Here is a 12,512-nt window from a genome sequence, read left to right as displayed (position 1 = left end):
GCATGTTACACACACACAAATCATGTGAACACCACAATGTAATTCTAGAAAAAATATATTTTGTAGTATGTACAAAATATGTTGACACCCGAATGTCACACCCATATACTGCATGATAGGCATTTTTTAAGAAAGATATTCAGGAGGAAAAGCACAGGTGTAAATAATAAAATTAACAATGGCTAAACTACATTTAGCTGTTTGGGTTTCAGGGTCTTGTTATTGTCTATACTGGTTTACTGTCACACTTTAATGGCTTAGTGGGACCAGTGAACAGAATGTAGTCATCGTTAAAGTGATTAGTAACACCTGTGTATATTCTGGCCTGAACCTGTCTCTTTGCTGCTGTGATGGGTGCAGTTTCCCCATTGTGGGACTAATAAAGGTCACAATGTTTGATGTGAAAAAGGCCCGTTGTTACACATCTCATTGGACATTAATCTGCTGCTGTAAGAGCCTCTGCTCTTCAGGGAAGGCTTTCTATAAGACTGTGCAGTCTGGCTGAAGGGACTTGCTCCCACTGAGCCATAAGAGCCTTAGTATGGATGTTGGGTGATAATGCCTGGTTTGCAGTTAGTGATCCAGTTCACCCCAAAGGTTTTGGCTGGGGTTGAAGTAACAAGCAGTCAAGTTCTCCCTTTCCAAACTTGGAAAACCATTTCTTCATGGATCCTGGTTTGTGTGCGATGGGTTCATCATGTCATAAGAGGTAAGGGACACAAACACAAAACACACAAAATACAGTTTGTATACATGATACACATGAAGTGCCCCATTTGTGTGACTGCATGTGTGCAGGTGCAAGTTTGCGTACTCAGGCCACGGTGGAGAGGGGTAGCATGAATTAGGAAGTGTGAACAAGGAGAGGAGGGTTACTATGACAACGGGGGAGAATGTTCCAGGTGACAGTGAGATCGTTGAGATGCTAATTGTCCATTTTCAATCCTCCATAAAGTTTAACAGCCACTCTGCCTCCACATGTTATTCTAACTCAGTCACAGAGTATACCTCTGGGATGTACAGCTATTCCTCCATCTCCCTCTCCCTCCCTCCCCCTTCCTCTCTCTTTTTTCATTTGTAATGACACCCCCATCCTCCCTTCATCTCCCCCTACTTCCTCTTGCCATCACTGGCAGAGAGAGGGAGACTGTGTAAATATCATAGACAATCTGGACCATATGTGTGCATCTCTCATGAGGCCAACCAACACCTGATCATCAGACTCTCTTTCCATCCATCTTTCTCTCGTTTCATTCCGCTCGTCCTTGCTCTCCTCCCCTCTCCTTCTTTATGCCCGTCTCCCTCTCCTCATTTCCTCCTGTCCAAATTCATCTCCCTCCAAGTTCCTTCTCCATTTTTCCCCCCTCTGCCCGCTCATTCCCCACTGTTTATCTCTACCACCGCTCCCTCCCAATGCAGTGCGTTTAACCACTTTGTTCCCCTTTAAGATAAAGATAATTAAATCAGCAGCTAAATGAGAGAGAGTGTGCTGCTGGCGTCACCATGGTAGTGCTTTGATGTTCTATTTCAGCATGATAGTATCAACATCAACTCATCAGTCCCAAACTACTGTGCACACACTCTCTCTCTCTCACACACACATACACATATGCACAATTCATGCATTCACACCCCACGTTCCACCTACTACCCCCCTACCTCCTCACCCTTCTCTTACAGTACACACAAAGACAGATTTGACACGCTAAGCTCCACTCTCTCAGGTCCTATTTCCTGTCATCCAACCACAGCATTCTTTACTGTTGATCTCACCCACTTCTCTTCCTTCTTGCCTTCCCTCTCCAGACCTCTCCATCGCTCTCTTTTCTAATCTCACACCGCTCTCTCTCTCTCTTGCTCGCTCTCTCTCTCTCTCCCCCTTGCCTCCTTCCTCCTGATCAGCAGGTTGCTAGGCAACTGTGCTCCATTGATCTAGAGGAGCACAATGACAAGCTCCCATAACTGTCATGAAAACACACACACACACATACAGGCACACACATGAACACACACAGTTATTGGAGATGTCTAGTAGCACCTTTAGAATGAATGCGTCCTCGCTTATCTGATAAGGACAAGGAATGGGAGGAGAGAAGGAGGAGGGACAGAGTGATACAAATGACAGAAGAAGAGGTGGTGGAGGAGGAAAGAATGGCTCTTTATGTTGATTACCTACTCATACCCTCCCTCTCCGTATCCATTCTTATTCCATGTTTCTTCCTTCAGCTTTCCCTGTAACCCTTGCCATCCCTGGAAAACAATTACCTTCCATGGTGCCCTGGCTAAATTTCCAATCTGACCCATCACACAGTCACGGCCACCTCATCATCGCGAGCCACAAGCTGGTTCCATTCCATTTGTGCCTCCACTTCAGCACTTATTACACACACTGTCACAATACAATGAAACAAAAGAGGAGATGGAGGTGAAAGAAAGGGAGGCAGAATCTGCACGTAGGTCCGAGGCTATGGTGTAAGGAAGCAAGGAAGACTGCCTAAGACAAACCAATATTCACTTACATTTTTGTGTTTCAAAAGATTAAGCTGCGGATTAAGCTGCTGAGATATAAACATTTAAGCAAATTGCAGGAATATGGCTGACATACCTAGATTTTTAAATGAACACGTTAAATGAAACACTCCCAAATTGTTCAAAGGAATTGTTCCAAAATTTGGGAAATGTGATTACTTGCTTTCTTGGCAAGAACTAAATGAGAACAGTGATACCACTCTCATGTCTGTTGGCTAAATATAAAGCTACAGACAGCAGCTGCTTAGCTTAGCATAAAGACTGGCAACAGAGGGAAACAACTAGCCTGGCTCTGTCCAAAAGAACAAAAATCCACATATAAGCACCTCTGAAGCTCAATAATCAGAAACTGTTTTATTTGTACAAAAATGGAATGTGCTTTTTCACTCGAAACCATGAAATTGTTGTTTTTACTCTTTGGTTTTTGTATGGATTAAACAAACAAGATATAATGTGCTAATGAGATTTATAGATGCTGGTAGGCTGATTTTATTTATTTATTTATTTATTTATTTATTTATTTATTACCTCTGGGCAGAGTCAAGCAGCTATTTCTCCAGTCTTCTAGTCTATACTCTAAGCTAGTATAGCGCACTGATTACTATTCCCCTCACAACACACGTCTACCAAATTAAGCAACAAAATGCGTTGTTTATCTGTGCCCTTTCGAACGACATCTAGTAAGCGTTACCTGACTGAGAAGTAGAAAATAAAAATTAATGGCATAATTATTTCTTTCTAGACTTTCTGTGAATACTTTATCATAAGGATTTGGTGCACAGAGGCACCAAAAACAAAACAATCAAAAAACCAAAACATTTTATTGTGCTGGCTCTCTCTCACAGCTGGGAACTACAAATATGGCTGCTGCAATTGAGGTGAAGTTTTAGGGCAAAGACTTGTATCTGTAAAATTACTGCATCCAAAGGGATTTGTCATACAGCAAAGAATCAAGTGGGTCTTGCGTCCGTATGCTGTACATACAGGACCTACTGAGCCCTTGAATACTGTGCACTCATCACTTAAGCCTACAGAACAAAAAAGAAAGAGTTGTGAATGAGGCTCTTCACAAGGCTGAGGCAGAGAGAGAAGAATTGGTCATTGAGCTAAAGACCTTGACTTGCATTAGTAAAAAGACTAAATGCAGGATCTTAGGATGAAAAGACTTCATCACTATGAAGTCAGAAGTAAATACGTTTTAAGACATTTAGCACAGCAAGACTAAGCTGGAAAAGAAAGATGCTCAAAGATGTTATAAGATGTGGACCTTCAATCAGATGTCACCTTAAAGCATTTGATTCAGAGGAGAGATATCTTGAGGTACAGATTATCTTGATAACATTAAGACTATTGAGTAAAAATAAGATTAATCACTGTTGCATTGTTTAACGTCAACATAAGAGCTGTAAAAGACAATATTTACAGAAAGAAAAGAAAATGTTCTTTTCTGTGGCTGCAAGTCTGTCAAATGTCCAGAGCACAATGTTCTGTCTTCAGCCAGACTGACAGTCTCCCTTTCATCATATCAAATCAGTCCTCTTCACCTGCCAAGCTCAACATATTCACTGACAGCACAATTTTTCTTCATCAGCTTCGCACTGTTGTCCGTTTCTAAATTCAACACATTGTTAAGATCAGAAAAGGAATAAAATGGAAAGACAAAGAAAACTTTCATGAATCCCCAGTCTGTTACACCTCTTCATCTCAGTTCTCCTCCCCCACTCCAGTTCTCTGTCTGACTTCAGTACAGACTCCAGCAGCTTTATGCTGGCTCTTTTCCAGCAATTATCTGGTTGGTTCCACTCTGACGCAACTCAGACTCCACTCATCGTCCTCTTCGTCATCAGCTCCTGCTTCCTCAGTAAAAGCGAGGCTCCCTCTCTGACATCAACTCCTACTCATCTCCAGAATGGGCATCAGCTCCAGCTTTGCTCAAATTTTTCTCTGGCATCAGCTCAATCTCCGTTCCAACTCTTCTGTGGCTCTTCAGCCAGACTGGCACCGACACCAACTCTGCTCTGATACAGCTATGACTTTAGCCCTGATTCCATTTTGACTCCACGCCAGCTGTCCACCAACTCTGGCTTTGACTCATCTCTGCTCTTAAACCTCAGACCCAAGCCTGTCCTCTCTCCAATCCAGTAGCTATGCCTGTACCCACAGTTCTGCCTGAATAGTTAACAGTGACGCAGCTTATTTCAGGATCAGTTTTTTGCTGCACTAGGGGCATGGCCCTTGGGATAGCAATGTTGGTCTGTCGGTCCACCATTTTAGTCCAGACTGAAATATCTCAACAGCTACTACATACATTGCTATGGAATTTATATTTCCAATACATGCAAAACTAATGACATTATCAGCATGCTGACCTTAGCATTTAGCTCAAAGAACTGCTGTGCCCAAGTACAGCCTCACAGAACCAGCAGCATTGCAGCTGACATTAGATTCCAAGACTCAGGATTAGGTGGTTGTACCCAACATCACTGAATCAAGTGATACTGCATTTGCAGGCAGACAGAGCACGTGTGAATATAACTAAGATTAAACCTCCCTGACTGAATATAACAAGAACAACAGCAGGATGTAGGGGTCACCAGTGTCATGTTGAAGACTTTTTGCTGTCAATATGTGTTTCTTCTCATCTAAATCTGACTCAAACCTTAGCCCTAAGCCTAACCAGTTATCTGCACTACACCTAACCACAATCTAACCTATGCTCAAACTCCAACCTTTCAAAGAGAGAGAAGAGACTTTGACAAAAGAACGACACTGGGCTCACCCATCACACTATGAGCACAATATGGACTGCGCCGTAGTATCCTGGGTATGACTCCAGAATCTTGGAATCTAATACAAGCCACAGCATGGCTATAGATTCTTATGTTCTACCCAAAGTTCTGCTTGAATAGTTAACAGCACTGTAACCTATTTCAGGGTCACTTTTTATCTACACCAATCCTCTCCAGGCCTCCTCGAATACCACACTGGAATAATTTTCATTGCTTCTTGAGGATTGCTATCACTCCAAATACTGTAGCATTAACTTGAGCTGACGTAATGTCTATTGAAGTTGAGAGAAAAAGGGGACACAAGCATCTGCTCTTATTATCAGAGCAGAGCCAGAATGTGTGAATGGTTGTATCTTTTCTGTTTAAAATATATCATCTGAACAATTTATACTTTTAATGGAGAAAAGAGACATTCAAGAAAATATCTAAGGTTTTTATTCAGTGGTTTTACTGATGGCAAAGTTGTATCAACCCAGATCTACATCATAACTTAAACTTAAAATAAAATAGATTCTTATTTTTACGTCCCACATGTCCTAAAGAAAGACAGATCATTTTAAATTGGACAATTCTGCAGCCAGAAAAAACGAAGGGAGTCCCCTCTGATCAGTCTCTTATAATACTTCATGGTTCTCACTCAAACATCCTGATAAAGTTATAGACTTTGGTTAAGCTTGAGGAAGCTTTAGAGCATTAGTTTCCATTGCGGTGATTGGACTTAAGCCTTATTTATACCAATTTTAGGGGGAAATTTCTCAAATCCCTTCAGTGATGTCAGTTCCAAGTGAGGAATATGCATCTTTGTACTTACCCACTGCAGTAAGAAAGAAAATAGAAGTTGCATCATTGGACATTTAATAAAAATTTTCAAAGGTTACAATGAACCCAATTTAGGCATTTAATTTATCTAACTTAAAAATGAAATGAGGAAAAAGGAGCACTGACTGATGTTTTACTATTCGATATCAGTCAGTGAGGAAAAGCAGCATGTGGTTCATTATTATGAAACAAATTAAGATCAGCAGTAGCATAATTTAGGTGTATAAAAGCCTTTTTTTTAAAAAAAAAAAAAAGAAGATGAATAACGTGGATATTGCTCTCTTCTTAGTGGTGCAGAAAAACAAATATAGAAGAGTCCATGTTTCCTCTGCTTCTTCTTTTTGTTTACTGTCAGCATCTCAATCAAAAGTTGTGCTGTTTTTTTTGCAGAAACGTCAACTTTATAATCACAATCTGAATATATGTATTAACAGGAGCCTGTGTCATCACATGGACTCCAAATGTTTGGCTTTTGTAGCTGATAAGACAAAAGAGAACACAGCACATTTATCGTCTATGAAACTTTCTATTTTATCATCATTTCTATTATTACATCCACAATGTCTGAAGACAGAGGGAGAATATCAGTCATGACAAAGTGAACATGATTCTCTCATTCTATTATTCTGATTTGTCAATGCTTGTGCTGGTCCAACATTTTTTACAAATGAGGTTTTTGCGGTCTCAGTGTAAAAATTGAGTCAAAATAGATAATTCTGACTTGCTAATAATGGCCTTCTTATCTCACAGTCCTTCACATTATCATTATTAGCTGTTACACCCAGAATAGAATCACATTTTTGGGCAAGTACAACAGTACTGATAGACGTGGCTGCTTTCACCAAGCCTGTATGTGAGCCTCCTGAGAGAAATCTCAGGAGTCGTATGAGCAGTTCAGGATCAAACAGTCTGAGGCCTCTGAGCCCAAAATGGCCCACTTTACTCTGCTCTCTACATATAGTGGACCTTTATGGGTCAGCTGGCCAATTCCTCACCATGACTGCTGAGACTGAGTCAGAGGTTCAAGAGCTTTTTTGTGTGCAACCACTGCTGCTAGAATAAGTCAATATGGAGACATTTGGATGGGTTTTGCAGACTGCTCCAGAACAAATAAATATTAGAGGTTACTTAGATGATTCTGCAGGTGGATGGTGGAAAAAAGAAGTTCCACTAACTGAACAAAATCTGCTTTCACAGTTCAACCACTGTGGAAAGAGCAGGTTAAGGAGATAAAGACCATGTCAACATTTTATATGGATGGACTGAAAGACAGCAACAAGCAACAGTGGTGGTACATGTTGCTCACTATGAGCAATAACAAGAAATGCATTGATAGAAAATATCCAGCATGGAGCAGAACCCCCTTACATGGCCTTCAATCTTAGCTGGAACAAACAAACTCCTGAAAGCTCCGTTCAGCGATACACAGTGTAACTGGGTTAAAGAGAATAAGGCCCCGCCACAAAATACAAAAGATGCATTCTCCTCAATTTTTAGTCTCAACAAGAAAATCTACTCAGAACAGGGACAGACACTACAAGAAAACATCTTAAAGAGACACTGCTGCAATTGTACTTCCATAAAGTCAGGACCTTTCAAATGACTTTTAAAGAATGCTCAAAATCAATCTAGAAGAGGTCGGCATGTCCTGATTTTTGGTCCCGAGTAGCTGATAGGTCAAACTCTAAAAACTTTTTCCCGTGACATTAACAACTTTCAACTGTACTGCCACATGGATTTTTCTCTCCTCACAGAATGACAAAATTTGTGTTAAATGCAAGTAAAATGTACATGTTGAGTAAAATGTGGACTTGAAAGGACGCCACTACAAATGAGTAAACTGGAGAAGAAAATGGTGGAGTGAAGCTCTATCTTGGTCAGCCCCCCCAAGGTTTAGAAACAGCTCTGGAGTTGGAGAAGGAACACAAAGAGAGGTGGAACATGGGGAAAAGAAACTGAAATGGAAAGGATGTGATTGTCAGGGAGGAAAAGGGGCTTCTGAGATTAAAATGAAGCTAATGGAACATGTATAGAGAATGGGAGAAAAACACTGATGGAGTAAGACACGAGAGCAAAGCCACCTGGAATCACCGCCCATTTGATTTAATATGATTATTGTGTAGATAGAGCCACTCTTTTGATTACATCAGGAAGTGAATTACTTGTATTTTTGAAGTCATTAATTACTTATGGTCGGTATTAACATTGAAAGCTTCTGGCTAGTGTTTTTAAAAACGTTTGTTACTGGTATAAAAGCAGATAGAAGAACAGAGAATTTTCCAGTAAACTCTATTCGCATTCATTCCTCTTGAGTTATCTTTTTTATTTACTGCAGCATCTTTGTTTGCCATCTTCCAAACAAGAGAAAACAAATTTGCCAAATTCACCTAGCTAAGGCACATACTGCATGCTTTCCTCAACAGACCAAACAAAACATTTTCTTCATCATAAAAAACAAACAGGCCGTATAGCAGACTATTTTCCTAAAAGTCCACGTTGTTTGTCTTTATAATAAATATACGCCAAAAAAACGACACAATAAATTATTTTCTGAGAAATGTGTCTCTGTCAAAGACAAATACTGCACAAAAAGGGGACCCTGTGGGACAGCTTGTATAAGCTTTTTGTGGTGTTGATCAACATATGAAAGATAATTATGTGCACATTAGGTTTAAGATATTTGGATTAAGATTTAGCTTATTTGCCCATTTCAGTAAGTACACTTCTGTGTAGCTCTGTAAAGAGTTATAGTTAAAATAAATATCTCATGATGATCACAATAGAGAACGTAAACTATTGGAAACTGCTGCCTTCAACAACCCTAGCAACGTGCCTTAAATAAAGGGAAGTGATCTGAAAGTAGTTTAAACAAAATATAAGAGATTAAGAAGCAAGACGAATACGGTTTGTGTGGATCGGTACAGGTTTCAAAAGCTGGGAAAGTGTTTCGTGTTTTTTCGTATATACTTCACACTAACGCATTTACACACATTCCAACCTGAGCGCTGACCTTTATTTAGTCTTCTGCTTTTGGCCAGTGACCAGCTCCACTGCAGCAGGTGAAGTTTGGGAGTCTTGAACGAAGATATCTTTCTGTTTCCTCAGCAACATTTTTTTGCGGCCCAGCTGTGGATTTCAGCCGCAGATCTGCCTCTCCAAACTCGACGCTGGTAAGTTACATAAAAGGTTTGCTGACCGGCTTCTCTCAGAGGCACAAGAATGAGCATGGGTGCTGTTTTTGGAGCTGACATTACAGGGCAGGCTGTTGCTGTCCACTTTATTTGGACCTGAAACAGTGCTCACTCGGCATACAAAGAGCACACACAATTGCTTACTGTGGGAAACAGCAACTCAGCACCCCCTGGTGTCAAGATAGAAACCCATGTTCCCTGTGTTACCTGGGCCAGTTCCTGTTGAGAAACACAAATACTCAGTTACACATCCACTGAAAGTCAATTAGTGGCTGCATATCAAATGGTAGCATTTAGGATTATACATGTGGGATTTAAATAATAATTGATGTATAATTTACATTAACATTGTTTCTGAGAGTGAGAGAATTAAAAAAAAACGTTTCTTTTTCTTTTTTCTTATTAAACTTATAGTCTAATGCACATTATGTGCTCTGGTATTTGTGCCTTGAGGCCGTTTCTTAGTCCTTATGTTCTTGTATTATAAATAAGCTAAAACATCCGGAATTGCGGCTTTGCTTTCAAAATAAAGGCAGATAGCTCTAAAAGCTGCGAAACACATGGCTGTGGTGATACGGTATGTGGCTACGAATAAAGTGTGCTAAGAAAATCGAATATTTTATTTTAACTGACGGCTGAATACGCCTCCGCGTAGTTTATACCACTATAATTTACAATATGATCTGGAGTTACCGTTTATACTGAAAGTTGTTCAGCGGAAGTCGGCGTTCTTACACAATCCAGATGACATGTCGATCTAGTCCTGCATTGTAACCATAGACTGACCATAAAAAGACCGCAACGAACCTCTGATACTACTATTAAATACCACCTGTACTGATACAGGTAAACATGTCTATCATTATAATGTCATGACTGTCTATGTAAGCTAGCTGTCAGACTAACACGCTGTGACTTAAGCCCGGCTACAACGGTCCTCGGCGAGGTAAGGTTAGCCTAAGGTCTTCATCATGTGGGTTTTCGGTTACGGGTCTCTGATATGGAAAGTGGACTTTCCGTATGAAGATAAGAGAGTTGGCTACATAAAAGGCTTCAGTCGCCGGTTTTGGCAGGGCAGTACCGACCACCGGGGAGTACCGGGTAAGGTGAGTAAACCACTGCATGGAGATCTACAGCTAACAATAAGTAATGCAATGTTGCCGCTCTGTGAGTGTGAGTCAGTGTGGAGCTCAGTGTTGCATTGTCAAACAGGGCAAAAACCTGGGGGCAAGCACGTATATGAAAGACCTCCACTAAATAAATATATAATATGGAATATTATACAATATTGTGCAAGTTTAGTTAATTGTGTAAACAGAGATTTAAGTTCAATTTTGACATTAAAATCTGTTGACATTCCTGATTTACTGTAAAACGCTTTGGCTGTTGCCTACCCATCCAAAAGCTACTACAATTAAAAGTAAAGTTACTGTAGGTAAGAGAATTTTGAGAACTACAAGTTATTATCCTTTTAACAGGAGTTGGGGCCCATACAGCATACCTTATGTATAACCCACTTGCTTATTGTAATGTATGTGTTTTTGCTGCTGTTTCAAAGTGTCTGTTCCTCTGTCTGTCTGTCTTTCACAGCCCGGCCGGGTCGTGACACTGGTGGAGGATCCTGAGGTAAGACATACCCTTCCTAAACTTAATGGTACCATACATTGCGTACATTACATAATAGAGCTGCAATTAATTATTATTTTCATTATTAATTAATCTGATGGTCATTTTGTTCATTAATCAATGAATTCTTTAGTCTATAAAATATCAGTGTACCAATATCAGCTTTCTGTCATCTAATAAATCATTATCATTACAGCAGAGTGGTCATGGTTTTTATCAGTTATCAAATTAGACATTTTCAATCTAATAATTATATCACAATAAATGTATGATATTAATTAAATTTGATATAGTTGCCAGGAAGATGATGTTTTTATTGTAAGGCAGATCATGTTAAGGGGTAAAGCAAACAAAGTCACATTGCATTTATACAGTAATAATAGACTATCACCACCTGAGGGTTATAATTCACCCACCCTGTCATTTAGTACTGTATTAGTGGGTACAGTTAACAGAAGACTTGAAAATAATAATCTACCGATGCAACTAAGTGAACAGCAAGATTGTGAAAATGTGATTGCGTTTTTTTTTACTACAGCATAAACAGTCCCAAGTTGCAATAGATAAAATGAACTTTTTTTTTCACACCTGTTTGTGTAGAGTTCATCATGCTGCATTTTTTTCCTTCAAATGTCAAACCTGTTTGTCTGTTTTACTCTCAGGGGTGCGTTTGGGGCGTTGCCTATAAGTTGCCAACAGGCCGAGAGCAGGAAGTGAAGAGCTACCTCGACTACCGAGAAAAAGGTGGTTATCAAGTCATCACGGTGACCTTTCACCCCCGTCCACCTCTCTCTCCCCCTCCCAACCAGACGCTGCTCTACATAGGCTCTCAGGACAATCCAAACTACCTCGGCCCCGCCCCTCTGGAGGAGATAGCCAACCAGATCATCAGTTCTACCGGTCCAAGCGGGCAAAATACAGAGTACCTATTTCAGCTCGCTGATGCTGTGAGGACAATTCTGCCCGAGGACTCAGACGCTCACCTGTTTTCTCTAGAAACTTTAGTGAGAGAAAGACTACAAAATGGGCAGAAACACTCACACTCTCAAACAGGTTGATTGTGACAAGACAAAAAATAAGTCTTGATCAATGATAAATACCAGGCTGAATTAGGCAATCGGGATATTTTAGGGATTCAGAAAATACAGTATGTTGACAAAGTCTGTTTTCATCCCTGTTAATGTCACGCTGCAAAGAAATGTCAGCATTTTATCAGAAAACTGGAACTACTTCCTCATGGTTGTCTGCCTCAGCCAACATGTCAAGTGGCACTTTACATCTATGTCTGTCCAGACTCATAAAACATACATAGTGAAAACTGAAGGAATGAAAGATATTAAGTGTATTTTATCATAATTAGCGGATGAATTCTTGAGTTATGGCCAAAAACATGTTTTGCGAGGTCACAGTGATCTTGATCTTGACCTTTGACCACCTCATTCTCATTCAATAACCTTGTAGGTTTACTCAGTGTACATTATCCAACAGCACAAAGGAAGAATGTTTTGAATGAATATACTGTATATTCTGAGTGAATATATCTGAATTCACAGATGCA

At 40.1% G+C, this 12,512-nt stretch overlaps 1 protein-coding gene across 1 annotated transcript; it reads left to right on the top strand.

The window, feature by feature from the left end:
- Positions 1 to 10,075: 10,075 nt before the first annotated feature.
- On the top strand, positions 10,076 to 12,512 carry chac2 (ChaC, cation transport regulator homolog 2 (E. coli)). The gene is made up of 3 exons (XM_041066465.1): positions 10,076 to 10,434; positions 10,919 to 10,954; positions 11,617 to 12,512. The coding sequence occupies exons 1-3, from the start codon at positions 10,300 to 10,302 to the stop codon at positions 12,010 to 12,012; spliced, it is 567 nt and encodes a 188-aa protein (XP_040922399.1). The 5' UTR covers positions 10,076 to 10,299; the 3' UTR covers positions 12,013 to 12,512.

Source organism: Toxotes jaculatrix, chromosome 21, assembly GCF_017976425.1.
Source record: "Toxotes jaculatrix isolate fToxJac2 chromosome 21, fToxJac2.pri, whole genome shotgun sequence".
NCBI lineage: Eukaryota > Metazoa > Chordata > Actinopteri > Toxotidae > Toxotes > Toxotes jaculatrix.
Note: the sequence above shows the minus strand (reverse complement) of the source record. Positions and strands in the feature narration are given on the sequence as shown.

Coding starts and splice junctions, on each gene's coding strand:
- chac2 (XM_041066465.1), top strand. CDS start 10,300: ATGTGGGTTTTCGGTTACGGGTCTCTGATATGGAAAGTGGACTTTCCG. Junction 10,435..10,918: donor ACCGGGGAGTACCGGGTAAG/GTGAGTAAACCA, acceptor TGTCTTTCACAG/CCCGGCCGGGTCGTGACACT. Junction 10,955..11,616: donor CACTGGTGGAGGATCCTGAG/GTAAGACATACC, acceptor TTTTACTCTCAG/GGGTGCGTTTGGGGCGTTGC.